Source organism: Fomitopsis serialis (assembly GCF_022376445.1).
Source record: "Fomitopsis serialis strain Sig1Antser10 chromosome Unknown B0H18scaffold_152, whole genome shotgun sequence".
NCBI lineage: Eukaryota > Fungi > Basidiomycota > Agaricomycetes > Polyporales > Fomitopsidaceae > Fomitopsis > Fomitopsis serialis.
The window spans coordinates 72,515-100,017 of NW_025955112.1; the positions used below are offsets into that span (position 1 = coordinate 72,515).

Consider the following 27,503-nt stretch of genomic DNA (forward strand, 5'->3'; position numbering starts at 1 on the left):
TTGGCGTTTTGAACAGCTCAAACTTAGTGCCTCATGATAACAAATCACCTTTACGCACTGACTTCGCCGAGCCCAGCGTTTTGATTACTTACTTGTAGTACTCGCACTAGTGAGCTGTGTCAACTCTCTCATTCCGACTCAGTCTCATTTCGTCGTTGTCCAGACAGACTCTCGATGATGCCGCTATACCTGTGCGACGTGACTTCGCTGACTGCCATCGACACGCGGTCCAGGGCAACAATGGAGCCTGTGCGTTGTGCGACGGTCAACCGGCACATCTGCGCCTTGCATCTGCAGAGGGAGCACCATCGATGTCCTAATTACTGTGAACATGTGAGTGACTGCATAGTCGACGCCTCAACTTGAAGAGGTCATCGCTGATCATGAGCCCGCCGATCACTGCAGGATGAGCCAGAGCGGTGGCGCGAAGAGACAACACGGTCTTCTCGTGCCCGGCTCACCTCCCTACTGGTGCGTGTCGTCTTCAATGCACTCCAAGCTCGAGCGAGTGCCCTCCGAGGGGGTCTCCCATGTACGAGGCGTGCTCAGAGGCCATCCTCCAGACTAGGATGGGCGGCCAGAACCTGCACGTCGAAGTCACCTTTGCGGACGGCGTATCTTGGTTCTGCCGCGTCCAGCAGCGCGGCGCGCAGGCCCCTCCCGTCGACGTCCAGACTGCGGTCTTGGCTCAGCGAGGCGTCGACGGCCGTGCCCGTGCCGGACGTGTACGACGTCGCGCCTGAGAGCCCGGGTAACTGGAGAAGATTGAAGGGCACGCGCTGGAGTGGTGGGACTTGGACGATGCGGGGAAACGGAAGGTACTGGATCAGTATGCTGCGATACTGGTGGAAACCTCTATGCACCCTTTCCCTGCTGTCGGGTGCCTCGAGCAGCACAGCTCGATGAAGCCGGAGGTGGGACCGATCGTGCGTGCAACGGCCCTGGCTGAAAGGGATGAGGACGGCGCGGCACACCTCCCGGGCACGTTCGGGTTTGCGCTCGAGATGTACACGGCGTTCGCGGAACAGCAGATCGTGTTCATCCTCAGGGAAGAGCTAATCGTCAACGAGCTCGTCGCCCCACTGCTCGTGCACCTGTACCTCCTCCTCGACGTTATACCCACCATCCTGCCTCAAGCATCCGGAACGAGGGATGATACAGATGGCCAGTTCCTCCTCAAGCACACGGAGAACAAGGGCGACCATAACCTCGTGGATGACTCGCTTAACATAGTCGGCGTCATCGACTAGGAGTTCGCACAGACCACGTCCAAGGAGTTTGCGTTCTGCGCGCCTCTTTTCGCGTTCGACGTCGCAGCGTTCTACGCAGGGCAAAACGATCTCGCGCCGGACGAGGCGATGCTCGCTGACTGTCTGGACGCAGCGGAGAGTCCGGATCTTGTTGGGTGCGTGCGGGACGGGTGCGTGTACAGCCGCTTGATGTTCTGCTTGCATGTGACGACGCGAGAGAGGACTGGCAGGCTTGGAAAGCGAAGGCGCGGATTGCGTACGCACAGGATGAGCGTTTCAAAACATTGCAGCGTCGCCTGCAGAGGCACGAGAGGGACCAAGAAATGTCTGCGTAGGTACAAGAAGCAGTCGGGCCCGGGGTTCGCAAGCTGGGAGCTTCCGCGGTGAGCACGTCAACTCCAGGACGTTCGGGATAGTAAGACTACCCTATCCACTTCTGCACGAGTCCAGTCACTACATCCATGGTATCACCGGTCACCTCCCACCCTGCACTCCAAGTCTCAGAGTCCCAAGCCTCCCCAATGGAGAGCATCTCTTCATGCAGCGTCGTATTGTCGTATGACGTTCCGCTCGCCGTGATGTTCGCGAGGTAGCCCACGAAGGTCTCCCACCGCTGGTAGTAGTACGTCCCTACCAGACCCGCCCACTGCTTCGACGCGTAGTCCGTGATCTCTCCGTCTGGCCCCCAGAGCGTGATCTGGTTTCGCGCGTTGTACTCGAGATAGTCCGCGTAGGTACTGTTGCTCCCGGCCCAGCTGCGCGCCGAGGCTATCCAGTTGGATAGCAGGAAGTTGTCGTTCGTCCAGAGTACCGCATCGACGTCACTGATGATGGTCAGCAGCGGTTCGCCGGCTGCTGTCACGGAGGTCGACGTCGCGCCTGAGGCATTGTAGGTCGATACCAGTGCGTTGTAGGCGTCGATGAATCGGTTCGCCAGGAGCTGCCGGGTCACATCAACGATGTCGTACAGGAACTCCGGCACCGCGAGCAGGGCAGGATTTTCCCCTGCGGCCGCGATGAGGTTCTGTAGCGCAGGGACGATGGTGGTGTTCGTGTCGTACGGGACAGCGGTGAGGATACCGTCCGTCAGACCCGAGATGGCGGGCTCCACCTCGAGTATGCTCTTGATTGTGGCGGCGCTTACTGCATTACTATATACCGTCGTGCTGAGGATCGACCATGCATTTTGGGCAGCAGCCGGAAGGGGGCTGACAAGGTAGCGGCGTGCTACCCAGGACTCGACGTAGGCGGTGATGGCGAGCGGGTTAGCCGACCACGCCTGGTCGAGCACAATGTCATATACAATCTCGTTTCCTTCCTGACCTTCCATCGTAAGGCCCATGCCTTTCATACTCGGCGAAGCCGCGAGGGCCTGGATAGGCCCAGAGACCAGCTCGGGAAGGTTTCCTTCGAAACCCATGTTCCCACCGAAGTCGTGCAGCTCGCACCAGACCCACTGTTTGCCGTAGTAGGACTCCGTCCGCTGCCATTGCGGGTACACCTCCGAGAACAGATCAAGGATGATCATGCTGTCGTTGCCAGGGACGCCGCCCAAGTAGGCAGAGATGCGGTCCGTCGTCCAGAAGGTCTCGTCATCGAAGAAGAGCCAGCCCTGCATCATCCAAACTGCCTCGGGGTCCGCAGCTCGGAGCGCAGCGAAAGTCTCGCTGGAGATGTTTGCTAGGTAGGCCGTGTTGCCGCTATAGGGACTGTTCTCGTTGTATTGGTCTAGTGTGTAGATATGTGAAATGTTGGCGCCGTACGCGGCCTGCTGCTTGGCAATGAATGACTTCTGCATCGTCACGAAGAGATCGTTCCATGGCTCGAGGAATGACACGTTCGTCAAATCGGTCGGAAATCCATCCCACTGGCTACCGTTCACGATCGATGCGTTGGGATACAATTGCGCCAATGCGCGAGGTACGAAGCCTGTGAAGGCAGGGAGGGCGGGTGTCATGCCGAGTTCGTACATCCGTGCGACGATCTGTTGCTGTAGCGCGTACTGCCCATCGATCCACTCGGTGGGCAGCGGTCCACCCCAGCTTCCTTGGATGTTTCCGAAGCGGTTCCATGCCTGGAATGCTGGGCCAGAAAGGAAAGATGCGATGTCATCATCCGAGAGACCGACCTCCTGGAAGACTTGGATGAGGATGTATTCGTAGCCAACCCATGCAAGGGGAAGGTTGACGCCGCGCAGAGCAAGCCAATCGAGCTGGGCCTGCCATTGATCCCAATCCCACCAAGTCGCGGTATAGTCGAAGGTGACAGTGTTGAAGTGGTATCTGTATGTCTTTAGTGTGTGCATCGATAGTGGAATTGGACGTAGACATAAATCAATAACATACCTGTATGGCACAATAGCTGTCCGTTGACGGGGATTCCCACAGCGGGTAGAGGGGAGGGCAACTGGCTGAGGCGCGACCCTGTCCACCAAATGTCGACACCACCGTACTGCGTTAGGTACCTATTGCACGAAGATCAGGATCTTGGTACCGATAACGAGGTTCCAATCACTCACGTATAGAGCCCTCTTGCACAAGCGCTGACAGTCGAACACTGTACATTGATACCGCTACCTTCAGTAGAATCGCTGATCGCGAAGGAATCACCATCAGCTTGGAAAAGCGAAAACGTGAACGAGTCCGCATGCTCGGGGATCTGACGCTGAACAAGTGAGTAGATCCCATCCAAACTAGTTGTCGCAGCGTGTGCGAGCCTGAGAAGCGCGCCAAAGACAAGCAGTGACAGAGAGGCGTGCATGGACGCTGGATGGACGCGAGCTCTAGCACCTACATCGCGAACCCAGATTCATTTATACCGCCTTACGGCCTGTCGGACCATGTAAAGCTGTCGATGACCTGAGAGACAATCAGCATCAGAAAGCCCTCGAGACACCGGCAACAAGCCGCAACATTCAGCGAAGAGTCATACGTGGAAAGTATGTATGTAAGTAATCAAAGCAATGAGTCTGTAGACGCACGGATCCATCTCACGGGGGCAAGGCATGCCGCTGGGTTTGATGCACGTTAGTAATGCAGACCTTCATCCTCGCTGGTGGAGTCAACAAGTAGAGGTACTTGGAGTTGGATGGATGGCAAAGTCACCCGGGGAAGGGCTGCAAGCCTACTGTATCGATTAAGGTATGGCTAGAAGTGATCTAGAGATGTTAAACTGTTACTTATCACTTACACTTTCAGACCTGTTCGCGGCGACTGGAATCATGGTGGCATCGATGTGCCAGCGGAGAAGTGCAACTCGAACAACGCCAGGCAAGCACGAGGTAGGTTCCCCTGCCTGCCTCTGGTGGTGCCGGCCTTCTTCGCATGGTCGTTAGAAGCTACGAGGGCACGTTGGTAGTCCTCTCCCAGTGATACCTGTGTCCATTTGAAAAACCTATGAAAAGGATGGTGAGCTACTTTATTTAGATGACATGGGTGCGTACTACTCCGGTTCTATCTCGGTCAGAATGTGTATCCTGTCAGGGTAAGGTTTTGATAGTACTATGTAGTATCTAATAGTAACTTACCGTGTGAGGCAAACGATGGACATACCACTGCGTTTTCTCTATTTCCTCCATTTCGTGTGGTATCATCCAGCCCAATACAGGCTTGTGTGTGAAGAATAGCCATACGGAATGCCAGTGCCAGTGATTTCGCTAGTAAGTTAGTACGCGCTCGCCGCCGCCGCTACTGACAAGGTCAAGACGAGGTCCAGCGCTAAACGCAAGCGTCCAGATAGACAGTCACGTGACCGCGGTATATCGCGTTCCGCGACTCGGAGTCGATTCCATCGCGTCTTCAAGCTTACTAGCTTCACTGCATTCCAACTCTCGCTACCTCACCAGTGTACACCTTCATTGTCACAGCTCCGACATGGATCCTCAACACGCTGATGACATGGCACGCATCTCGCTCGACTCTATCCAAGACTGGCACCGTCTCAAAGCTAATTACACGGCTGCGGCCATGAGTGCGTTCGAGGAGGAGCTCTCGTCTGCGCGATCTACGGCCGAGCGGGACGCCCTCTTGAAGCACTTGCAACAGGTACGTTGCACTGCAGCGCGTTGAGACTTGGGTTCACGCGTCGCTCAGTTCATTGACAGGACTTTTGACATGACGCGCCCCAACATCCGCATCAACGGGCGTAACTTCGAGGAGATGGACATATCTGAGGAAGGTGCGTCTGCGTTCCCGATACCTTGTAGACATTCTGTCCGTCTGATCTCCGCCTCTCGTCGCAGAGGAGGAGCCTTTCGACGAGGGCTTCGACCGGCACATCTGGGCCCTCGCGCACCAGTCTCTTCAGTGGGACTCTGAGATTGCCGCGCGGCGACGGAAGCACCCCAGGGAAATTGAATCACAAATGGAGGAACTTTTTCAACGCCAGCGGGATCTCGACCAGGAGGCTGCGGCAGAGGATCTCAACGACGACGGCCGCAAGTATCCAACAGGGCGCGACTGTGAGTTGCATGTTCGTGTCACAGGGATGAACTGACGTCTCCTAGTGCCTCCCACCACTTACGAGAACATACAACAGGTCGCCATGCAGGTCAACGCAATATCGGAGGAGCTGAAGCAGGTCAGCCCTTTCACTCATTCGCCGCCTCATGAGACTCAACGCGGTGCTTCAGTCTGTGCCCTTGCAGTCGGAGCGTTCAGAACGCGTCCAAGTCGTCGCGGCCGAACTCAAAGCCCTCAAACCTTGATGTTTGATCCGACATGCCTATACCCGATGTCGTCGCTACGCATCGCTCTGTATCGATACCAGCCCATGTACAACACGCCTGACCTTCATAGATACAGTCAGCAAAAGGAGAGAGATGTATACATACAGCACAGAAAAAACAACACGTCGCACGCGAAGCATCCACGCCGACTACGAGCCCCGGAAGCCGCCCCGGCCCCGTCCTCCTCCACCGCCAAAGCCACCCCGCCCTCGACTTGGCCCGCCGCGACCGCCCCCACGACCACCACTGAACCCACCACTGAACCCACCACCGAAACCACCACCTCTGGGGCCGCCTCGGAAACCTCCTCTTGAGCCTCCTCTCTGGAAGCCACCACGCCCGCCTGGTGCGCCTCGTCCTCGTCCGCCTGCGCCGCCGCGACCTCCGCGACCTCGTTCTAAATATACAGTCAGTAAGATGCATTGGGCTGAGACGGCGCAAACGCATACTTGTTACACCTGCAAGCCCGGATAAGTCTCAGGTATACGACCAGAGTGCACGACGTACCTCCGGCGACCTTCGGTTTCGGTAGGAACCTCTCTACTGGCAACAGCTTGTCCCCTCCGATATACACCTTGTCACCCTTCTTGAAGCTGCTCGCGACCATGCCCTGCTCCATCTTTATGGAGAAGTACACCTCGTTGATCGGGCCGAGGATCTCGTCGACCTTGCCGATGACAGACTTGTTCGCGAGATAAATGGGGGCATTGAAGTACGGAACCTTGTCAGGCATGAGGGATTGGCAGAGCATCTCATCTTCGACGGCGTGCAGGAATGAGCCCATCTCTGTGCAATGTTTTGCAGACTTGTGAGTAAGAGAATGCGGTAGATAGACGTAGAACGTGCGCACCAAGGACTGTGTCGGGAGGGCCAAAATCTCGCTGCATAAATCCGCCCCTGCCTCCCCCTCGTCCTGCAGAAGTTTAGCACCTAGATCCCTGACCTCTAATGATCGAGCGTACCTCCGCCTCCACGACCGCCAAACCCTCCTCTACCTCCTCTGCTCATTTTTCCAGATCTTGTCGGTGCTTCTGACAAAGTGTGGTGTTACAGTTCTGCGGCACCAAGCGCAATAAATCCGCGAGATGTCGGCGGGGAGGTCTTCTGTACGTTTTGAAGAGGGAGGACGGAAATGAGCAGCCTCGCCAAAATTGTGGCAGGGAGGAAGGGCGGGGTCAGGATTCCCACGCTGGTCGTTCGCATGGACTTCCTCTTCGACCACCCCCACCCCGTCCCTGCCGCTCTCCAGTCCACCCTCGACAGCGCACAGGATGGCGCGCTACTGCTCTCCAAGGGTCTGTGGGATGCGCTGGGTCTAACGAGCTCGCAGGAGGGCAGAGCAGCCGTGTCTATTGCGCGGTGTTACGTCCCGTCCGACCGCGAGCGTTGCGGGCAAGTCTTCGCCTCTTGCGTCTCTGGTAGCATGGCACGGCTTGAGGTTAATGTGAGTATGATATGCATGATATGAGGCCTCTTGTGACAAACGCGACCTAACAGGCTTCTGGTCTCGCCGTGCCCACGCAATGGCTCGAGCAGTACCCATCTCTGTTCACTTCGAGTGACCTAAGCTCGCAGCTAAAGGGGCCAACCCACCATCTAGTCTCCGTGCAGCCAGTCGGCTCTCTGAGATTATCCTCACCGCTCACTCTCACGATGCATACGCACTAGCTCTGGCACACCGCTCCGCCTTCGAGGCTCACTTCTTCGACCAGTCGTACATCCTTCGGCAGAACGAAGTCTACACCCTTCACGCACGCGACTTGGGTATCCCGGATGACGACAGCTCGGTATCTTCTGTACACCAGTACGGACTAGTCATGGCTGGTCCTGTCTTGCAAGGATACGCCAAGAGAGGGCATACCCGGCTCTACGTCGTATCTGCATCTGAACCCGCAACGACCTCTAACGGGCATATTGAGCCTGTCTTCGAAGACCTGCAAGAGATACCATCCGACGAGGAAGAAGCGATGGATTCTGAGGACGGCTTCGAGATCAACGAGGCATTCTTGGCTGGCTCTGTGTTACACCCCATGCCCAGCAATGGGACCCCTCCTGGCGAGCCTGATACACTGGATAACTCTCCTGATGCTACTCTAGATAGGACCCGTATAACATCTGCCGAGTATGCTCGTGCTGCAGAACCACTCACCTCACCTCGGTCGCCCGAAGAGGATGATTGTAGAGTCTACATTTCGACGTCCGAACTTGGTCGCGTTGGAGTGCTTAGTGGTGATTGGGTGTGTATCTATTCAAGCGCATCGCACGCATAAGGCTCATGCATCACAGGCTGTCATCCGTGCGTGCAATGGATCCTCATCTCGACTCGTTCGTGTATGTGCCGAAGACAGCGAGACGGAATCAGGGTACGTGCATCCATGCGACGCCAAACCTGTTTACTTCGTGGTACCACAGCGGACCCGTCCGTCTATCGCCCCAGCTCTTGCACAACATCACTTCGGGGACTCCCTCGACGGCTCGCGGAGTATGCCTTCGTCCTAGCCCGTTCGGCTCACAAAAGCCATCTATCCCGACAGCTCGCTCCGTCACAATCGCGCGCGTCGCGTCCCCGATATCTACTGATCGTGCATACCAGCCTCTCTTCCTGCGAGCGTTACAAGACTACTTCAAGGACACGACGCGTCTCGTCAAGCAGGGCGACATCATCACCGTCAAGATCAACACCGACGAAGTCCTTTGGCAGACGGATGCAGATCCGAAGGACGATGCAGGCAGCGGGGAGGGCGAGCCGTCGTTCGAGTACAAGTTAGGTTTCCCCGTAGCTCGAGCAGGCAATATATTTACTTATAACCGACGGTGAGAAGGTTCATGAACGCCGCTGACGCTGCAGACGAGCTGGTGTACTTCACCGTGACGAACATCGAACATCACGTTGTGTCGAGCAACGGCGACGCGTCCATGTCGGCGTCGGACGTGTATCTGGGCTCGGCCGTTGGCGAGCTTGGGTGCTGGGTCGACCCGTCTGTCACTCGCATGATCCAGACCGGTGTCGAGCATGCAAGGGTCCCCGATATGGCTCGCTACCTGAACATAAGTGAGATCGCCGCCAATGTACTGCATGCTTCAACGCTCATCCTTTTCCAGAAGGATCCGTGCCCTTCCCGCCGATGAAGGCCGACGTGTCCACTCTTGTCGGTCCTGATAGCGCATACGGCAAGCTGCTCGCACTGACGGCGGCAGCGCTGAAGCCGCACGCGGTAGAGTATCAACTGCAGTTATCGGTGTTGCTGAAAGGCCCGAAGGGCTCGGGGAAATTCACGACGGCCAGCTGGGTGGCACAACATCTAGGCATTCATCTTTTCGAGGTTTGTGTCACTTCCTCTTCCACGACAAATTGCTCAAGGAGTTTCAGGTGAACTGTTACGATGTTCTGGGGGAGAACGATGCCAAGACGGAGGGAACGCTCCGGGCGCGGTTCGAGCGAGCAGAGTCCTGCTCCCCCTGCATCCTCCTTCTGAGGAACATCGACGCGTTCGCGCAAACGACGCAAGGGCTTGAGCCAGGGAAGGGTAAGAACACGCCTCACTTCACACTTTGGCTGCAATGCTGACAATTCGAAGAGCCTACTAGCATTGCCAACGCACTGCAAGAGTGCATAGCGAGCCTGCAGCAGGGTTGGAATCTCACAGGATATCCAGTCCTTGTCGTTGGCACGACCGGTGACGCTGACAAGGTCCCCTCGAGGGTTCTATCTTCCTTTAAACACGAGATCACCATTGAGGTACGCCCGTTGGATCTTCAGAATTCTCAGTTTGTTTTGCCGTTTACATGGTATGTTAGACACCTGGCGAAACAGAACGCCATGAGATCCTTAACGCACTGCTTCAGGGTCATATCGTAGCTCCTGACGTGTCCGTCAAGGAAATAGCCGTGCAAACCGCAGCACTCGTCGCAGCTGACCTTGTGAACCTCGTCTTTCGCACTCAGACAGCAGCTGCTGAGCGTGCTGCTACTGAATCGTGTGTAATTGTCTACTTTACTCTTCGCTTTGCTTATACACCGGTGCAGTTCGGCATCTGGCATCGACCTCTTCTATGCAGGGATACCGCTCACTGCAGCGGACTTCGAGGTCGCGCTGAAGGAAACGCGAGCAGCGTACTCGGAGAACATCGGTGCCCCTAAGATACCTTCCGTATCGTGGGACGACGTCGGAGGTCTTGCGCATGTCAAGGCGGATATCCTGGACACCATCCAATTACCTTTGGAGCGTCCAGAGCTCTTCGCCGACGGGCTCAAGAAACGATCCGGTACGTACTTAGTATCCTGAGCGCTACGTCTCGGTTGCCAACCCTCGAACAGGTATCCTGTTATACGGACCGCCTGGCACGGGCAAGACGCTCCTCGCAAAAGCTGTCGCGACCTCCTGCGCGCTCAACTTCTTCTCCGTCAAAGGCCCAGAACTGCTCAACATGTACATCGGCGAGTCCGAGGCCAATGTCCGCAGGGTGTTCCAGCGCGCACGCGATGCACGCCCGTGTGTCATCTTTTTTGACGAGCTGGACTCGGTGGCTCCCAAGCGAGGGAACCACGGTGATTCTGGCGGAGTGATGGACCGAATTGTCAGTCAGATATTGGCTGAACTGGACGGTCTGTCCGGCGGAAAGGCTGGGGCGGACGTGTTCGTCATTGGTGCAACGAACCGACCTGACTTGCTAGATCCTGCTTTGCTACGACCTGGCAGGTAATGGACTTTCAAACATATGACAACTAGCGCTCACCTCCATGGACAGATTCGACCGGATGCTCTATCTCGGCGTGAGCACTACACATGCAGCGCAGCTCAACATTCTCCAGGCCCTCACCCGGAAGTTCCGGCTCCATCCCGACTTGAGATTGGAAGACATCGCAGAACAATGCCCCTTCCACTACACCGGCGCCGACTTCTACGCCCTGTGTGCGGATGCCTTGCTCAAAGCGATGTCAAGAAAGGCCGAGGAACTTGAGGCAACCATTGGTGCGCTATTTGACAATCGTTGACCTGCCCAAGTCTTATGCAACATTCTCGACAGCTGAACTGAACAATCAACCGCCGGATCCGCGACATCCATACCCTCTCACTCCGCAATATTACCTTGCAGAATTGGCAAAGCCCGCAGAGATGGAAGTCCTCGTCATGCAAAAGGACTTCGAAGCTGCACTGAGGGAACTCATTCCTAGTGTAAGCCACGCTGAAATGGAGCATTACGCTCGCGTGCAGCAGCGATTTTCAAAGGAAACAATCAACGCAGCATCGTGACTGCACTCGACTGTGAACATTGTGTTGATTATCCCAGGTATTTCTGAATAGCATAACGGAATTACGAGACACTTTACTACATGCTTTGATATAACCAACGCTTCGTCTTCTACGCTTATTAGAACCAGCTGCCGGGGTTCAGCCCCATCTTGCCGAGGACGCCCTTGAAGCTCTGAGGAACGTAAGCACCCAGGGCCATCGAGGGCGACAGTTTCACGGGCTCTCCGTGAATGGTCAACCTGCGCGATGCATCTGTCAGGGAGGTATGCATGTAGACGTTGTCAGATTACATACGAATATGCATTCTTGCCATCAATGATGATGTCTATGTTCGCCACAGGATTCTGTCGATCCCTGGTGTCGACCTCAATCGAGGACCTGTTGGAGATCATCGTGTCAGCTCGCCAGCACCGACGAGTGAGCGTGTCACTTACCACTTGTAGTTCCCATCCGCAATATATTCAAGACTTCTCCTGCGGCACCTCCTCCGTCACCGTCACCGTTTCCGTGTACCATCCTCCAGCACGTTACACCTCCTTCGTCCTATTGATCACGTCCTCGCTCTGCGACTTGAGCGTCCGATCAGCGGCACGTAGAACATGCTCAGCGGGCTCGTCGAGATTTCATACACCGTCCGCGCTGGGTTCGCGCTCGGGAACTCGACGGCGGCAAACTCGTGTCTGTCCCGGAGAGAGAATGACGTTGGGGACGGTGTGGAACGCGTTCAGGAGGGAGGTCTTCTCGTACTGGAAGCCGTTCCAGGTCTCAAACACGCCTTCGTAGGTCCAGAGGCCCGTGAAGGGCACGGAGGTGACGACGAACTTGAACGTCGCGGTGTTGTTCACCTACGCGTAGTCAGATTTCCACTGGAATGATGCATTCAGGACAGCGCGCACCTTCCCCAGCCAGTCGTATAGGGCCGTCAGTTGCTGTTCTCCGAGCATCGTCCTGCTGGGCTCGTCTGTCTCTTCAATGATAGACCTGTGCCTCCGCGTGTCCATGACGAAGAACGCGACGTCGCCGTAGCGGAAGTCGTAGTAATGCTGACCAGAATGGGAGGAGTCGTAGTTGCCCTGTGCGTTGTACAGCGCAAAAGCATCGTTTGCGTTCGCGAACGGTGGGGCAGAGTCATTGGAATGCCCGGCGTAATTGTTGATGATCTGGATAGTAACTTCATGAGAGCTTGTACTATGAACTCAACTCGCCTTCACTCACCTCGTGATCATCGTACGTATGAATGAACGCTGGTGAAGGTAATTCATTAGTAGGCGTCGCGGGGTAAACCTCAGTCCCGACTCACGAAGCCGCTCGTACACCTTCCTGAAGCTGGGGCTCTGGTAGTTCCTCCTGTACAGACGGCGGTAGGCCTCCTTGTCGTCTCCGTAATAAATTGGCACGTCCGCATAGATGAAGTCGCCCATGAAGATCATGAACTCCGTAGGCGCTTTGCTCGACACGGCCTCTACCGTCTGTGCATTCACTGAAAAGACAGGCGCAGCCGTAGGTTCCGGTGCGTCCAACGCAGACGTCCCAGAGGCACTCTTCTCTGGAGCTTCCGTCTCGGGAGGCGTGGGCGGGCTCGGTTCGGGGGAGAGCGTCGTGAATTTGCTGGGCGTTATCTTCGGCCAGAGATAGTCCGCGAGCACGTCGAAGCCCTTGATCCTGCGGCCCTGGAGCGGGGCGTAGGGGAAGTTGGGGGTGATGCATGAGGAAGCCAGGAAGCGGAAATTGACGCCACTGTTGAGGTATGGGTCTGGGAAGGTGTGGAAGCGGATAGGCGACGAGGGATAGGGAGCAACGTCTTGTTAGCGTCGCGGAGCGTGTCTGTGCATGGTTGTCAGTACGAAAATTGACAATATCTTCGCGTGCAACGCACACTCGTAGGTAGTGCTCGGCCAGAGACCAGAGACCTTGACAGTGTTCACCCAGTCAAGCTCCTCGCTCAGTAGTGTGACAGGCCCATCCTTCCACGCTTCCGACTCCACGGCCCCTGAGTTGGGGACCTGTCTCCAGGCGATTTGAACAGTGGCGTTGGTCTGGTTAAAGCCAGCAAGCCCGGGGTATCGAACGACGATCTTGGCAGCATCTGGGTATACCGCGCCGATGCGAGTGTACACCACGTCTGCTGCGTCGTCAAAGTATGGGTAGGTGACGAACTCTAGTGCAGCAACAGCGAGCAAGGTGTTGATGAAGAGGTTGGTTAGACGCAGATGACGCGACGGCGTGGGCAAGGATAGCAGAAGGGTATATAGACTGCTAGACTCTTCAGGAGAGGTCGGGACCTGCAGTATGGTCAGTTGCCACTGGGTCTGTTGATAGCAACCAGGAGCACTCACCGGTGGCAAGGGTTTCGAGTCCTCAGACTCGGTCTTTGTGTCCTCACTGTCTTCCTCTACGCTCTTCTCGTCAGTCGGGAAAGGTACCTTGGCCTCCCCGTTCGAGGGCTCGTCTTTGGTCGTGGGCGATTGTTCAAGAGCAGGTGGTTGGAAGGAGTACAACACTAGGTATGTCACATACAAGATGGAGAGCAGATATTTCGCAGAAGAGTGGGGAATCTAGATACGCAACGTTAGAATGATTTGTGCACTGCTCTCCGGATAGTGTACGGACCACTTCGAGGAAGAGATAGGCGGTTGCGCGGAATGCGGTTGAGACCGCAGCTTGCGCGTAGCCGAGGTTGGCCATACCGCGCGGTAGAGTTTTTCTTTGGACAGAGGGTCGTCGTGCAAGGGTTGGTGTCGCGAACGTGAGGGTTGTCGGAGAGGAGCTCGTCGGGGGTGTTCAAGAGATACAAGCGCACGCGAGACCTCGCGAGACTCACGGCCCTCGATCAAAACTGACATCATTTGAAACAATTACTCCATTTCAATCCAGTTTCAAACCCACACAAACGAACGAATACAAGGACCCCTAAGCAGATGTCATACAATGAATACAATGGTACAGTAGAATACAAGTCCTATGCGGTAACAGGCTTGGGTTTCGCAACGCCCTTGCCCTTGTTGATCTTGATACCCAACGAGTTCTTCATGTCTGTCTTCTTTTTCTTGACAGGTGGTGCGGCGGTGAAGACTTTCGACGAGATGAGCGCACGCGTCTCCTCGGGCAATAGGCTGTGAAGGTCCGGCTCTGCGCCCTCGGCCTTGCGCTTCAGAGTGACTACCGGCGCGGCTGGCTCCTCTGGAGACTGCGATGTGTGTCCTGACGACCCGCTGGATGAAGACGAACCCGTCGCAGGGATCTTCTGGAACACCTCCCGCACCAGCTTCTCGTCTTCATCCTCCTCCAACTTCCGCCGCCTGTCCTCCTCCGTCTCGATCTCTTCCACACCCATTCTTCCACCAGGTCCACCGACTGCCCTATGCGCTCGTTGCGGGCATTCCGCGCACGGATGTCTTGCAGAGCATCGAGGATGTCCATCTCGCGCTTCGAGTCCACCGTCCGGTTCTCGAGCGCCTTCATGGGTTGTTTTCTTCCTCCTCGAGCTTGGCGAGACGGTCCTCCTCCTCTACCGCTTTCTCTTCTCTCCATGGTTCGAAGTTCCGCGACGCACCGTGCTCGGCTGTGTAGTCGGTGTTCTTGGGGTCGGTCTTGAACGTGATCTCGGCGGAGCATAATGTGCTGCAACGGTGATGAGACACTACAACCAGCGGAACAAAGCAGGAGACGCACCATTGATGTAGAAGCGGAAGATCTTGATGCCATAGTAGTCCTCTCCTCGACCGTCTCCTTTCGAGCATTGAACTTCTTCCCTTTGTAGATATACTCTCCACAGGTGTTACATCGCCTAGACGGGTGGCGAGATCAGAATGATCACACAAGGACGTCAGAAAACCACGCACATAGAGAAAGGAGCCATCAAACGAACCACCTGCTGTGAGTTCTTGGGCTGCTTCCTGCGGGGAATAGAGCCGGATCGAAATCCGGCGGGAAGTACTTGTTCAGGACTGTGGAGGGTATATTAGATGCATGACTGTGTAGTAGAGGTCGTTGAACACACCTTTACGCTCAGACATGGTGGGCTAGCAAAGATAGTCGGAGAAGGTGACGGTCAAGGAGAGAGCGTTCAGTAGGGCTGAGTGAGCGCTTACAGTCGGCGCCACCGAGCGCTGCTTGCTCTTGCTTGGCTCCGCGTGCAAGAGCCTCGGACCAAACAACGCTTCCCAATTTGGCTACTCATCCATCCCCATTCACGACAAATGACGTCTCTCCAATTCTGGAAGCCTGGCACAACCGGGCCAGGCAGTACTCTGGACAGGCGACTGAGACTGAGGGAATGTCATTCAAAGCGCGCCCTCCGCGTGTATATGGGCGTACAGGGCGCCAGGGAGAGGCTGCCTATATTCAAGCACAGTGCGTTCTTCCACGTCTTCGTGTGCTACACTCAGTCGGGTATGTTTCTCAGGAGATAACTCTGTATGTTGGAGAATACGGGTAGTCATAGTAGTGGGACAAACTGGGTGGGAAGACACTCGTGAGTCCCTCCACCCGTTTGCTCTGCCTAACCGCGTAGAACTCCCTCAGTACCTACATGAAGCCGGCTGGTCAGCAGACGGCAACATCATAGCATGCACACAACCCCGCCGTGTCGCCGCTACGTCTGTCGCTGGACGCGTCGCTCAAGAGGTCGGGTCGACGCTCGGAGACGAAGTGGGCTAACAATCCGCTTCGAAGACGTCAGCGACAAGGAGCGTACGCGGATACTGTACATGACGGACGGTATGCTCTTCCGAGAAACGTTACTCGACCCGCTGCTCAGCCGCTACAGCGTGATCATGGTGCGCTTTCCTGCCTACAATGTTGCCGCGAGAGCTCATCCTGACTTAGAGACCCAAAGATTGACGAGGCCCATGAACGAAGCGTGTACACAGATTTGATGCTCGGTATACTCAAAAAGTGCGCCAATCGTGAGCGCCGATCTTTGACGTTCTGCTAACGATTCAGCCCAGGATCCGCCGGAAACGACCATCTCTGCGCCTCATCGTGTCATCCGCCACGCTCAACGCTACCTCTTTCCTTGACTACTTCACCGCGGGTAACAGCCCCGACGAGGCCATCATCGTCAGTCTGGAGGGACGGATGTACCCTGTGCAGACAGCCTATTTGGCGGAGCCTGCGCCGGACTACGTGAGGAAAGCAGCGGAAGTCGTCTGGAATATACACCTACAGGTAAGTGTTTGCTTCAACAGCAAAATGCGATATGAGCTCAACCCATGTTCACCAGCAAGGAAGTGGAGACATTTTAGTGTTTTTGACAGGTCGGGAAGAGATTGATCGCTGCCTGGAGGAACTTGCTGAGATGCTGCCGAGGTGAGTTGCTAATGTTGGAATCCATATTCAACGAAAGTCATGTCTGCCCCAGTTTACCACGCAATGCGATGCGACTTCGGCTGCTGGCACTACACGCCGGTCTCACGACGGAAGAACAACTTGCCGTCTTCGAACCTGCGGAACGGGGTAGCCGAAAAGTCATTGTCTCGACTAATATCGCAGAAGTGAGCCGTCCTGTTGCAAAACAAAATACATGTTGCTCACAGACATTAGGCTAGCGTGACTATCGACGGGATTAAGTTCGTCGTTGATTCCGGCTTTGTCAAGGTATGCCCCACACAATTACGTAGCTCCCGCCCACTGCTCACTACGCCCGACGTCCTCCAGATTCGCACACACAACCCAACAACTGCCCTTTCCTCCCTCGTCACCGTCCCCGTCTCGCAGGCATCTGCCACCCAGCGCGCGGGCCGCGCTGGGCGCACCTCCGCGGGGATCTGCTACCGGTTGTACCCCGAGATCGCATACGACAAGCTCCCACTCACGACGCCTGCCGAGATCACCCGAACCGACCTGACGACGCCCATACTACAGCTTAAGAGTTTGGGGATAGATGATCTGATGAAATTCGAGTGGGTCTCGAGCCCGCCGGCGGAGAGCGTCTTGCGGGCGTTGGAGGGCTTGTACGCGGCTGGGATGATTGGGGAGGACGGCCGGCTTACGGTTATGGGCGAGAAAGTCGCGGAATGTCCAGTCGAAGTGAATATTGCACGGATGGTAAGCTTTGACCTATACTATGTAGCCTTCGGAGCTGATGATATCCGCACAAGCTCTTCATGTCGAAGGAACACAAGTGTGGAGAGGAGATTCTCACTATTGCCGCCATGACCGCAGTCCAGGACGTCTTCATTATTCCAGATGGGGCTCAAGGTGCCCTGGCTGAGCTGGAAAGGAGAAAGTTCACGGCTGAAGAGGGGGTGAGTACGATGAACCAGACCGAATGAACATCAACTCACGTCCATCGATTTGTATAGGACCACCTGACACTACTGAATGGTATGTCCCGGACGCACGTCGAGACACGTTACTGACGTGCTTGCCTAGCATACAACGCGTTCACTCGCTATGGCCGTTCATCTGCCTGGTGCAAGTCTCACGCACTCTCTTTTCGCGCAATGTCCCGAGCAGTGTCCATCCGCTCCCAACTCAAGAAATACATGCAACGCTTCAGCCTACCCCTTGAGAGCTGCGAGGGCGATGCGAAGCGCTTGCGCAAGTGCCTCGTCAGCGGCTACTGGCGAAACGGTGCACGCTGGGTTGCTGACGGGACATACCGGTCTGTCCGGGGCAACACAGTAAGTCTCATTCCTCAATGCGGAGCAGCGCGTCGCATTTACATCGTGGAACCGCAGACTCTGCATGTCCACCCGAACTCTGTCCTCTTCACCCGCAAGCCTCGATCGGGCTGGGTGATGTTCCACGAGATGGAGGAGACGAAAAAGACGCAGTACGTCTCATTATAGTCCATCAGAAAGTGCTATCGATAACCTTACTCTGATAGAATACGCATTCTGACCGAGATAGAGCCGGATTGGTACGTACTCATGTCACCAGCATAACAGACCATTGACCTGACAATCCTTTTGCAGGCTTCTCGAATATGGGCACAAATATTACGACAAACGGACCGGTGTGACTATATCTTCGCAGCCTGTAATCACGAGTTAAAGGATGCTGGCCTTCTCGAAAACATTGATAACAAGTGTCTGCCTACCTGCCTCCCTTGACTTGAGTCCCCACCAGAAGGGCCCTAGATCTTTGCTGCCACATCTTACTTTCACATATACTTTGTTGATAACTGAGGCATCCAGTGATACACAGGTCATCTTCCAGGCTATGTACTTCCTACTGCCAAGTGACCCAAGGGCTACTAGCCCTGTGCTAAGCTGGAAATACTTTGAAGTTTGCTTTTCAAAGATATTGGGGTCTGTGAGTCATGATTCACAGTGGGACCCTGTATCAATTAGGCAAAATTTGAATTATGTATCCATGCACCAAAGGCTATTCTCACCACTGAATGACAACAGGACTTCATGTGATCAGAGGTAGGTATCAGTCCATAATATATAGTGATTCAATGCACCCTTTTGTGTATATCACAGATGCACATAGATTTGGTGTGTACACTTGCATATTGTCAACCTTGGCATTGTGTGGTTGAAACAGGACATACTCCAAGGGATACCATATGATGGATCAACAGCTACTGAGTTGAATTGTTTTGACTTGTAGCAGCATTGTCAACTCATTCACCACTCCCCTGTGTACCATGCATTCTTTGCAGCAGTACAGCCCTGGAGGTAAAGGCTTAAAATGGTATGACTGCACCTTATGCTACATCACCACTGAGTCAAGGCATTCTGAGCAACTTGAAGTTGACTGCTGAGGCTAATTTGGTGAGCAATATCCACCATTTCCTGATTGTCTGACTGTATAGTACAGATTTTGTGCTGTGGATTCCATCCTGTACCAGGGTGAATACACAAGTAGCTCTCATAAGCAGTTTTCAGTTAGGGTGAACATGCATTAGCTTCTATGTAATCCTTCTACATAGGATCATTATTGTAATGTTGAGGATATGAATACCAATTACATTTGTATTGTAAGCCACAGACAGGCTGGGCATCCAAGCAGTGTCAACTTTCATGACTGATCACATGGTCAATTGTACAATATAGTTACTTTTCAATCTGGGAGACATTCTCCATGCTTTTCTGAGGTAGGCAGTCTCATGTGCAGGTTGGTGGGTGTAGCCTGCACAACTGATGAAGCTTTCTGATACATTGTTGCCCAACAAATGATAGGGATATACATGGTGTATTGTTGCTCAGACAACATATCTAGACCATCTATCATGCTCATGGACAATGGGAGAACATGATGCTTAAGAACTAAATGTGGGTATGAGTAAAAAGCAAATTACATTGAGCCCAGACACAAGGAAAGCAATGAAGTATACGACATCACGCTACCAGAGCAGCTAGTCGGCGGAGATGAGGCACATTGAGATATGCCGGCACATAGGTCTCTAGACCCGACACCTCTCGTGGGAGTGGGAGTTCGTAAGGCCCGACTTCCTCCGTCTCAGGAGCAAGGAGCAGATGGTCATTGCGGTCATTAGCGACTACTCGCGACGCGACTACGCGAAGGATCTCGGGGGAGATGGGGTTCTAAGCTGTGGTCAATAACGGAATACACGAATCCACAAGCCACTCGCCTCATAATCAGCGACGTAATAGTTGGTGCACATCCGCTGAATTTGCGTCGGCGTCAGCATCCAGCAGACATCGTATATTATCTCAATGTCAGCGGGCGTCGACTGCAAGGATGTGAGCTTACAAGACTACGATGCCGGAGTCATAGGCATACGCACCTTCTTGAGTTGGAGCAACTTCGTAGCCTGCATAAGGTGCTCCAATTGGAGAGTGCCTTCCGGCATGTCATGCGACTTGCACCATTCCTCGATTCTCGTTATATTGTACTGAATCTGCATCGCTGCAGTACGCACACTTCAGCGGCATGAAGACGACCTCAAAACAATGACGCACCTCGTTTCCACGACGAGAAGTTACGGCGCATGAGAAGGTCGTTGAAACTGGTTACCCCAATCAACTTGAGGAGCTCTGTTACGACCTGCTGGACGACAGAGTCTTCCATGTAGTAGCTCTTCAAACTCTTCCACACTTTGTTCAGAAGATTCAAGATGTCGTCCATGCTGTACGCCGGCTGAGCATTTGAATTGAGCAAGCGGTTGAATAACCGGCCACCGCCGTCAGTGGTCGTGAAGCCCGGAAGAGATTGGCTCTCTATCAGCGCAGGTATGACCATCTTGGACAGTCTCTTCTTCGTCTCCAGCATCCATGTGTGATAGATGTTGTACTCGAGGCTATCGAGATCGTGCTTGACGACAGAGACGAGCCGCTCATAATCCGACCACTCGAATGGACGAACGGCGTTCTCCTCGCCGGCCCAATCCCTTGCAACATATCGCTCTCCGCAACGCAAATGAAGGACAGCATCTCGTGAACATTGGATAACCAAAAGATACCGGGGATGATCGCGTCCTCTCCCGAGAATGACTGTGCCAATGATGAGCGCCACTGCAGTGGATGTGAGAGATATCACTCACCATGACATGCGACTGGATAGTTTGCATGACATTGGCCAAAATCGTTCGCTCTCCGGGATAAGACCGTATTTCCACATCTCGTTGGTGATGAGGCTGATGAGGTTGGCCGGAAATAGGATCTCCTTCACTGCAGAGGGGTTCGCCGTGCTCGGAGCCGGAATCTTGAGGCCACGGATAAGGCCGTCGAGGACGTCTTCGTCGAGGCGCTTGATCTCCTGCATGAGCCTGATCTTCTCCTCCGCGGGATCGTAGATGTCCGACAGGCCATTCGGAGCCCGGAAGCGAGGGAGTCCGTCTTCACCGTTGTACGCCACAGATACTGCGCGAGGGTTGTTCGCCTGGCTACGCTTCGCCATGATCATGAGCTCATCTGCAGATGTCCGGTTATCAATGGGGTTGATTGCGTAGACACCTGCTGAACTATGCCGCCGTTGGTGTGCACGAGCGCCAGGAGGCATAGCGGTACCATTCCCGTTCACCGTGCCGTTAGGAACTTCTCCCAAACGCAATCCTGTGGCAAAAGTAGGAGACGAAGGTTCGGCTCTCGGGCCTCTCGTGAGGACGTTGAGGGCGTTTGCACGGTTCAGCTGCTCCCGTAGGTTGCTGACTTCACTCTTGAGTGTGAGAATGATGGAGCTGTCGTCATCGTTTCGAGGGGGGACACTGTCGATGGCTCTTTGCTGGCTCTCCAACTGAGTGGCGTGTCGCGCCAGGTCCTCTGTCAGCTTCTGTATCGCGTCTTCCTTCTCAGCAGCCTTTGTCAACGCTTCCTCCAAACGCCGCTCCACATCCTCCTTCGCGAGCAACAACTCGTCGCGGCGACTGATTCCCTGTTGTGCTGACTGCAAGTCAGACTGGAATTGCTTCATTCGCGAGTCCGACTCCTCGTGCCGAGACGTCATGAGCTGTAGCTGCTGCTCTAGTTGCGTGACTTTCGCCTGAAGCTCCTTCTTCTCCTCTGTGCGCTTTTGCAGCGTCTGCGTTAGTTCCACGACCTTGTTCTCCAGTCGGTAGGAGATCTCTTTGAACTTCGAGACTGATCGCGCCTCTTGACGGAGGGCCTTGAGCTCCTTGCGAGCCAAACGACGACGGATGCAAGACTGTATGAGCACAACCCTGGCGACGTCGACACGATGGGCTCGTCGCACAAGGCTATGATGTGAATTAGCAAGTCGCCCACAGTCACCGAAGCATGGCAACGCACATTCCACGCGAGAGACTTTGCAGCAAAACAACCGCATGAGTGCGTCGGGAGTTGGCGAACAGTCGCCGAGTCTGAGCACCGCGAGCCCCTATGCTGTGTCAGCAACGATCACTGCACAGAGGACACTGAAGACCTACGGCTCTGCAATCGAACAATCGAATTCCGGACTTGTAGGAAGCTGCGCCTCTGGACGAATCTTCGCGCAGCAGCCTGTAGGCGAATGGCCGCAACCTCGCGACGAACGCCCTCGACGAATCGACGGGCAATAATGCCGCGCCACCAGGTCTGAATCTTGATCGTTGCTCGGCGCAGCTGTTCATACTTCTTGACGGCTACCCTCCTCCGCATGTTCTTCTGGATGACAGTGGCCAGCGAGTTCAGCTTCTCGCTTCTCAGGGATTCTAGAGCCGCGAGGATACCGGCACGGAAGAAGATCTTGGTTAGGCCAGTCTGGTACTTGTCCGGATCGTTCAGTGTGCGATCAAGGACGAGATTGCAGAGAGCCTTCAGCTCCAGGTTTTGAATCATCGGCCCCCATTCAGACGAGTTTGCCAGCATGTAGTATCTATGATGCTATCAGCATCGACGTATACTTCTGCACCGCATGTATGACATACCGCTCGACAAACTCCTCGTACGTCCAGCGTGAAGGATACCCTGCACAACTGATACGAATAGTCTCCAAGACACCACACGCCCTGAGCTGGCCGAGAACTTGCTGGGGCGTGAACTCCCAAGCCTTCTTCACTTCGTTGGGCTTGATGCATCGGATGTAATGCACGTTCGTCTGACTGAGTGTCTCCATCAGGCTGATGAGCGAAGCCTTGAAGATTGATGCTTGTGTAGGCTTCCTGGCGACGGCTCCTGGCCGCTTGGCACCCGACGCAGACGAGACAGCAGAAGACATAAGAGACTGACGCCCCGGATCGGGAATGACAGAGGAGCGTCGTGAACCGCCACTGGGAGAGTCAGATGGCGTTGGCGAAGCGGGCGGTGCGGAGTCGGGGCCCTTGGTAGCAGCAAAGGCAGCGTCGAGGACCTCCTTTAGGAAGGCATTCTTGGTCGACGTTAGGAGAGACATGTGTTCGTCGGGCACTGTATCACGGTTCTTCTCCAGGAACCCTTCGGCTTCGTAGGTGACGTCGAGAGCATAATGAGCGATCGTAAAGGCGGAATTGCCAAACCGCGGCTTCTTGAAGACCTTTGCGTTCTCCGGCTTGAGTAGTTGGTTGTGTAGCTTCTGCAAGAACGACGCATCGGTACCGGATGGCAATCGAGATTCCTCGTCGAGCAACGCCATGACGCCCAGCTTCCCCTCAATGACATCGATGCAAGGTTGGTTGTCTGAGAACTGAATGAACGTCCAGTTGATCTTCTCTCGGACATACTCCTCTTGTTCGAGCTTGAAGACGTGAGCATTGAACTAGGCCATCCGGTGAGCATCACCGCATGCATCGAACTGACATCGGGGCCCAACGTACCTGTTGCTGCAACTTCTCGTTTGCGTAGTTGATGCTGAACTGCTCGAACGAGTTCTGCGCAGACTCGTCAGTATGACATGACAAGTGACAATGGAATGTACTTGCCTTCTTGAAATGCTCGAACCCGTAGATATCCAGCACACCGATGAACATCTCCGCGCGGTTGGCTGCCTCGCCGTTCTCCCCCGCTAAACTCTCGTTGACGATAGCGACGAGCCATTCGAAGAGGCAGGCATAGACGAACTTCGCCACGCTATCTTTCACTCCGGTTGCTTGTGAGGCATTGAGCGCGCTGACAATCTTCTCTGACCGCGTAGTGATCTGCTTTTTGATGGTCCACTTCTTGAACTCTGCGATGGGGACACCCAAGAAGCGTGTGGCGAGTTGCAGCGCGGGATCCGCATCGTCAATGACGGCGTCCGACCGTGTCTGTGTGACCTTGATGTTGCCGAGATGGAGAAGAGCAGCCAAGAGCTTGAACACGGCCCACTGCTTGTCGATACTGATGCCAATAGTCGACAGTGCCGTCTGCGTTTGTCGGAACTCCTCCGCGTCGTCGACACCGGGTATAGGGCTAGACTGAGGGCCTCCCTGGCTGAGGTACTGGAACTTGGAGACGTCCGCATCGAGACCAAGGTCCTTTCTCTCCTTCGTCGGAACACCGGCACACAGTTGGTAGAAGATGTGGTAGTTGCGCTCGGTGAGGGGCTGAAACACCACTCGCGAACGCTCCAAAAGGTATGTCCGTATCCGCGCTCCGACAATCTCTTGTTCGCCGTCAAAGAGAATCTTCGAAACGGTGTGAGAGGAAGGCAGTTGCGCGTAGTACTGACCCACGCACCTGGATATACTTCCCGAATCGAGACGAGTTGTCATTTCGCGTCGTTTTCGCGTTACCGAACGCTTCTAAGACAGGATTGGTGGCCAAGATCTGACGCTCGACTTCACTCGACTCGTCCATGGATATCTTTGTCTTTCCCTTGCCCTTGAAGTTCGGAGGATCCACAGAGGCTAGATACCGCATGATATACTTGGCCTGAGCGACACAGTCAGGATGAGTTCGGTTGACCCCACGCAGCACGACTTACAGACTCTGTCTTCCCGGCACCACTGCGACCGAGTTAGCACACGCAGCATGCAAGAAACGTTGGAACTCACCTCTCTCCGGAGACGATGATCGTCTGCCCCATACTATCCTTCGCCATTGCCGTATAAGCGTCCTCCGCAATCGCAAACAAATGTGGCTCCAGCTCTCCGCGCCGGCGCCCGTTATACGCTTGCATGATCTCGGGTCCATACAGCGTGACGCGTTGAAAGGGGTTCATGGCGATGAGAACAATGCCGGAGTACGTGTAGATGCTATGTTGGGCATATCGGTTGCGGATGGTGTGCAGAACTGGCGGTGGTATGAGAGTTAATCCGTGAGCGATGCTAGCACAGACATACCGGAGGGCTCGTTGAGATGCGAGAGCGTAGCCAAGTCATCCGCGGTCTCCAGCAGCGGCGGGTTGCGTAATGGAGGCAAACCCTCTTTTCCATCCTTGATGTCCTGCACCGAGGTATCTATCGTGATTTCCTGGGTACGCGTCGGTCAGCGCTGGGGCGGGGGCGAAGAGAAGGGCAGGCAGACCTTGCCGCGCTCGTCAACGAAGAAGAGCTTGATAGAGTCGTCGGGATTCCTGGTGACGGACGAGACCTCTGCAGATATCCATCCCTGGTCCTTGTCCGCGAACCAGACTCTGGTCCCCTTGCTGTAGATGTTTTCGGCCATGGGGCCAGGAGGAGTGCAAAGGTCGTTGTCACCGCCACTGGCAGCACCCGCTGCAACACCCCGCGTACCTGCCCTCACGTGCCCTGCACTAGCGCCGCTCGTTCCCATCTCAGATCCAAGCCAAGGCACAGCTCATATGATTGCATTCATGATATTACAGTCCGTTCCAAACAAATCCCTTGTTCAACACAAACGTTTCCTGCAGCACCATCTCCGCGCTGCTCTTCCCAGCATAAACTCTGTACGTCCCTGGCACCGCCCTCCACGCTCCCGCGACATCGTCCCAGAACGATACTGCGTACTTGTCCAGCGAGATGCTCACCGTCTTCGAGCTCTTAGGCGCGACATCGCGCGCCTTTGCGAATCCGCGCAGCTGCAGCTTCGGAGTTGTGAGATGAATCTCCGGCAGCGATATGTATATCTGCACGACCTCGGACCCGATAATAGGGCCGTCGTTCGTTACCGTCACCGAGACCCCGAGACTGAACGCCGCATCATGCGTATATGGCCCGGAGAGGGACAGATTGGAGAAGCTGAACGTCGTGTATGACAGCCCATGCCTGCAGCCGTCATGAGCACAGTTCTGCACAGATAATCATCGCACCGAACACTCACCCAAAGGGGAACAAGGGTTCAACGCCCTTTACCTGGTAGTACTTGTACCCTACGAATATGTCCTCGCGATATTGTATCTTGCCATTCTCGCTTCGCATGTTTAGATACGCCGGTACGTCCCGCTCGCTCACCGGCAGCGTGAGTGAGAGGCGGCCGCTCGGGTTGATATACCCATAGACGACATCCGCGAGAGCGTTGCCGACTTCGTTGCCCGAGTACCACGCCTGTATAATGCCATTCACATCGTGTACCCAGGGCATCGATACCGCCGAGCCCTGCAAAGCGGTTACAGCGCAAGTTGCGACACTTGTCGAGCGCACTTACCGCCTGCAAGCACACGATCGTGTTCGGATTCGCCTTGCCCACACGCGTGATCAACTCATTGGTCCGCTTCGGCATATCCAGCGTCGGCCTGTCGAAGCCTTCGCTTTCCCAGTCCGGAGACAACCCGGCAACGAGCACAACGACGTCTGACTTCGCAGCCAGCTTTTCGGCTCTTGTCATCGCCTCGTCCGAGTCGATCTTTTCGCATCCTCCCAGTCGCTAGTGCATGTTCGTCAGGTCTGACAGATGGATCGCTGTAGAGTGTCTGACATACCAAACCGCGCATCAGTGCAGGCTGCGACCTGTCAGACTCTGGACCTTCTGGCGGGCGAGTGTTCGTGTACTCGACCATGATCTCGACCGGCTTTCCAGCCACGAAGTCCACCTCGCCGATCTCCTCCACTGTTCCCTGTCTTTGGAACACCTCAATGACGCGTCAATAGTCACGAGGGGAGACCTACCCATAGAAAAACTCCCCCGGTCTCTGCTTCGTCCAGTTATCTACCGTCAACTGTCCATCTACATACAATTTCCCTCTCCCAGCAACCGTCAGACCCAGCTCATACGTCGTCGTCTGTTCCATCGTGAGTAGTCCCTTCAGTTTGATCGACCATGTCGGTGTCAGACCCGCGGGAAGGAAGTCGTTTAGTCGGATCCGTGTGTCGCTAAGCACGAACTCCGCGACGGGAGCCCCAGTCGGGTTCCCGTGAGCGTCGTGCTTGAAGAATGTGCACGTCCAGCCGCGTTCGCCCGACGCGGTCTTCAAGTAGTTCTCCAGCGTCGGCCGATACTTAAATGCTTCGCCCGTCGCGTCAGTTGAACAACTCTGTAGCGGATGGGTTGGGAACATGTACCGTAAGTCCCGACTTCGTACTCAAACTCGACACCTTCCGGCGCGTTCGCTATCAGCCCGTCGTACGGCGTGACGACGTAGCTCGGCTTCAACGCCGCACTTCCTCCTCCGCTGATCACCCTCTCCTTCATGTTCGGGCCAATCAGCGCCACCTTCACCTTCCTCCTTTCCCCTCCCTTAACGGGCAAAACCCCTCCCTCGTTCTTCAGCACCACCATCCCCTCCGCGCCGAGCCTCCTGCAGAACCTGCGCCGCTCGGACGTGTCCAACGTTCGTTCTTCCCCGTCGCCGTACACTACTTCAGGGTTTCGCCGCGCCTGGCGCTGGACGAACGTGAGCATGCGCTCGACGCATGCGTCTAGCGCTGCGTCAGACGTTTTCTGCGAGGAGAGCATATGTGTGACGAGGACAGGCGTGCGCCAGCGCGACGGGCCGGGCATCTCGAGGTCGAGCCCGGCATTGATGGCGAGGTCAACGCTGTACGTGCCGTACCTTGGATTGGGCGGGCGTGAGTATGCCAGACATGAACACGCCAGCGGGTTCCCACCAGTCACTCAGGACGATA

The 27,503-nt window shown here is 55.2% G+C and overlaps 10 protein-coding genes across 10 annotated transcripts; 4 read left to right on the forward strand and 6 right to left on the reverse strand.

Moving 5' to 3' along the window:
- The first annotated feature begins 659 nt into the window (after positions 1-659).
- Positions 660-1,332, forward strand: B0H18DRAFT_1044365 (uncharacterized protein). The gene is made up of 2 exons (XM_048030720.1): positions 660-811; positions 864-1,332. Exon 2 carries the CDS (start codon positions 903-905, stop codon positions 1,248-1,250), a length of 348 nt encoding a protein of 115 aa, XP_047886719.1. The 5' UTR covers positions 660-811; positions 864-902; the 3' UTR covers positions 1,251-1,332.
- Positions 1,333-1,671: 339 nt separating this feature from the next.
- On the reverse strand, positions 1,672-4,010 carry B0H18DRAFT_886698 (glycoside hydrolase family 89 protein; the record flags this gene model as incomplete). The annotated part of the gene is made up of 3 exons (XM_048041141.1): positions 1,672-3,532; positions 3,592-3,714; positions 3,769-4,010. 3 exons carry the CDS (start codon positions 4,008-4,010, stop codon positions 1,672-1,674), a joined length of 2,226 nt encoding a protein of 741 aa, XP_047886720.1.
- A 1,050-nt stretch (positions 4,011-5,060) lies between these two features.
- On the forward strand, positions 5,061-6,190 carry B0H18DRAFT_1044371 (uncharacterized protein). Its single transcript, XM_048030721.1, has 5 exons — positions 5,061-5,293; positions 5,342-5,426; positions 5,491-5,709; positions 5,755-5,828; positions 5,881-6,190. Exons 1-5 carry the CDS (start codon positions 5,123-5,125, stop codon positions 5,953-5,955), a joined length of 624 nt encoding a protein of 207 aa, XP_047886721.1. The 5' UTR covers positions 5,061-5,122; the 3' UTR covers positions 5,956-6,190.
- Positions 5,755-7,151, reverse strand: B0H18DRAFT_123898 (Gar1/Naf1 RNA binding region-domain-containing protein). The gene is made up of 5 exons (XM_048036737.1): positions 6,939-7,151; positions 6,827-6,889; positions 6,484-6,762; positions 6,426-6,434; positions 5,755-6,373 (listed from the first exon to the last, which is right to left on the reverse strand). The coding sequence occupies exons 1-5, from the start codon at positions 6,982-6,984 to the stop codon at positions 6,126-6,128; spliced, it is 645 nt and encodes a 214-aa protein (XP_047886722.1). The 5' UTR covers positions 6,985-7,151; the 3' UTR covers positions 5,755-6,125.
- A 642-nt stretch (positions 7,152-7,793) lies between these two features.
- Positions 7,794-11,230, forward strand: B0H18DRAFT_1087746 (AAA-domain-containing protein; the record flags this gene model as incomplete). Its single annotated transcript, XM_048032202.1, has 12 exons — positions 7,794-8,213; positions 8,263-8,339; positions 8,389-8,733; positions 8,799-9,028; positions 9,079-9,299; positions 9,347-9,503; positions 9,555-9,715; positions 9,775-9,953; positions 10,003-10,241; positions 10,294-10,675; positions 10,725-10,948; positions 11,004-11,230. The coding sequence occupies 12 exons, from the start codon at positions 7,794-7,796 to the stop codon at positions 11,228-11,230; spliced, it is 2,862 nt and encodes a 953-aa protein (XP_047886723.1).
- Positions 11,231-11,586: 356 nt separating this feature from the next.
- B0H18DRAFT_1044381 (PhoD-like phosphatase-domain-containing protein) lies at positions 11,587-14,017 on the reverse strand. The gene is made up of 9 exons (XM_048030722.1): positions 13,841-14,017; positions 13,567-13,785; positions 13,107-13,512; positions 12,531-13,031; positions 12,446-12,474; positions 12,127-12,390; positions 11,932-12,075; positions 11,823-11,903; positions 11,587-11,799 (listed from the first exon to the last, which is right to left on the reverse strand). Exons 1-9 carry the CDS (start codon positions 13,913-13,915, stop codon positions 11,758-11,760), a joined length of 1,761 nt encoding a protein of 586 aa, XP_047886724.1. The 5' UTR covers positions 13,916-14,017; the 3' UTR covers positions 11,587-11,757.
- A 172-nt stretch (positions 14,018-14,189) lies between these two features.
- On the reverse strand, positions 14,190-15,246 carry B0H18DRAFT_1087748 (uncharacterized protein; the record flags this gene model as incomplete). Its single annotated transcript, XM_048032203.1, has 6 exons — positions 14,190-14,549; positions 14,573-14,706; positions 14,727-14,870; positions 14,903-14,982; positions 15,073-15,166; positions 15,231-15,246. The coding sequence occupies 6 exons, from the start codon at positions 15,244-15,246 to the stop codon at positions 14,190-14,192; spliced, it is 828 nt and encodes a 275-aa protein (XP_047886725.1).
- A 183-nt stretch (positions 15,247-15,429) lies between these two features.
- Positions 15,430-18,553, forward strand: B0H18DRAFT_1097098 (pre-mRNA splicing factor; the record flags this gene model as incomplete). The annotated part of the gene is made up of 15 exons (XM_048032473.1): positions 15,430-15,622; positions 15,744-15,880; positions 15,919-16,008; positions 16,068-16,126; positions 16,180-16,399; positions 16,455-16,540; positions 16,593-16,725; positions 16,775-16,828; positions 16,889-17,278; positions 17,332-17,478; positions 17,536-17,557; positions 17,606-17,856; positions 17,914-18,008; positions 18,063-18,095; positions 18,151-18,553. The coding sequence occupies 15 exons, from the start codon at positions 15,430-15,432 to the stop codon at positions 18,227-18,229; spliced, it is 1,989 nt and encodes a 662-aa protein (XP_047886726.1). The 3' UTR covers positions 18,230-18,553.
- A 786-nt stretch (positions 18,554-19,339) lies between these two features.
- B0H18DRAFT_1044391 (P-loop containing nucleoside triphosphate hydrolase protein) lies at positions 19,340-25,176 on the reverse strand. Its single transcript, XM_048030723.1, has 15 exons — positions 25,006-25,176; positions 24,822-24,951; positions 24,534-24,771; positions 24,464-24,485; positions 24,217-24,411; positions 23,376-24,164; positions 22,512-23,317; positions 22,032-22,459; positions 21,895-21,982; positions 20,755-21,842; positions 20,563-20,627; positions 20,110-20,521; positions 19,935-20,056; positions 19,779-19,880; positions 19,340-19,731 (listed from the first exon to the last, which is right to left on the reverse strand). The coding sequence occupies exons 1-15, from the start codon at positions 25,144-25,146 to the stop codon at positions 19,525-19,527; spliced, it is 4,833 nt and encodes a 1,610-aa protein (XP_047886727.1). The 5' UTR covers positions 25,147-25,176; the 3' UTR covers positions 19,340-19,524.
- An 83-nt stretch (positions 25,177-25,259) lies between these two features.
- B0H18DRAFT_1215868 (glycosyl hydrolase family 3 C-terminal domain-containing protein) lies at positions 25,260-27,378 on the reverse strand (the record flags this gene model as incomplete). The annotated part of the gene is made up of 6 exons (XM_048036654.1): positions 25,260-25,706; positions 25,762-26,036; positions 26,086-26,304; positions 26,360-26,498; positions 26,547-26,883; positions 26,940-27,378. The coding sequence occupies 6 exons, from the start codon at positions 27,376-27,378 to the stop codon at positions 25,301-25,303; spliced, it is 1,815 nt and encodes a 604-aa protein (XP_047886728.1). The 3' UTR covers positions 25,260-25,300.
- Between the last annotated feature and the right edge of the window lie 125 nt (positions 27,379-27,503).

What these genes read in the sequence shown, in the direction of transcription:
- B0H18DRAFT_1044365 (XM_048030720.1), top strand. Translation starts at nt 903, where the DNA reads ATGAAGCCGGAGGTGGGACCGATCGTGCGTGCAACGGCCCTGGCTGAA.
- B0H18DRAFT_1044371 (XM_048030721.1), top strand. Translation starts at nt 5,123, where the DNA reads ATGGATCCTCAACACGCTGATGACATGGCACGCATCTCGCTCGACTCT. An exon ending in GATGGACATATCTGAGGAAG is followed by an intron (nt 5,427 to 5,490) that starts GTGCGTCTGCGT and finishes CTCTCGTCGCAG; the next exon opens with AGGAGGAGCCTTTCGACGAG. An exon ending in GTATCCAACAGGGCGCGACT is followed by an intron (nt 5,710 to 5,754) that starts GTGAGTTGCATG and finishes GACGTCTCCTAG; the next exon opens with TGCCTCCCACCACTTACGAG.
- B0H18DRAFT_123898 (XM_048036737.1), bottom strand. Translation starts at nt 6,984, where the DNA reads ATGAGCAGAGGAGGTAGAGGAGGGTTTGGCGGTCGTGGAGGCGGAG. An exon ending in TGGCGGTCGTGGAGGCGGAG is followed by an intron (nt 6,890 to 6,938) that starts GTACGCTCGATC and finishes AAACTTCTGCAG; the next exon opens with GACGAGGGGGAGGCAGGGGC. An exon ending in CCCTCCCGACACAGTCCTTG is followed by an intron (nt 6,763 to 6,826) that starts GTGCGCACGTTC and finishes AACATTGCACAG; the next exon opens with AGATGGGCTCATTCCTGCAC.
- B0H18DRAFT_1044381 (XM_048030722.1), bottom strand. Translation starts at nt 13,915, where the DNA reads ATGGCCAACCTCGGCTACGCGCAAGCTGCGGTCTCAACCGCATTCCGC. An exon ending in GCCGAGCACTACCTACGAGT is followed by an intron (nt 13,032 to 13,106) that starts GTGCGTTGCACG and finishes GACGCTAACAAG; the next exon opens with ACGTTGCTCCCTATCCCTCG. An exon ending in GAAGGTGTACGAGCGGCTTC is followed by an intron (nt 12,475 to 12,530) that starts GTGAGTCGGGAC and finishes TACCTTCACCAG; the next exon opens with CGTTCATTCATACGTACGAT.
- B0H18DRAFT_1044391 (XM_048030723.1), bottom strand. Translation starts at nt 25,146, where the DNA reads ATGGCCGAAAACATCTACAGCAAGGGGACCAGAGTCTGGTTCGCGGAC. An exon ending in ATCATCGTCTCCGGAGAGAG is followed by an intron (nt 24,486 to 24,533) that starts GTGAGTTCCAAC and finishes ACTCGGTCGCAG; the next exon opens with TGGTGCCGGGAAGACAGAGT. An exon ending in CAACGAGATGTGGAAATACG is followed by an intron (nt 20,628 to 20,754) that starts GTCTTATCCCGG and finishes CATTCTCGGGAG; the next exon opens with AGGACGCGATCATCCCCGGT.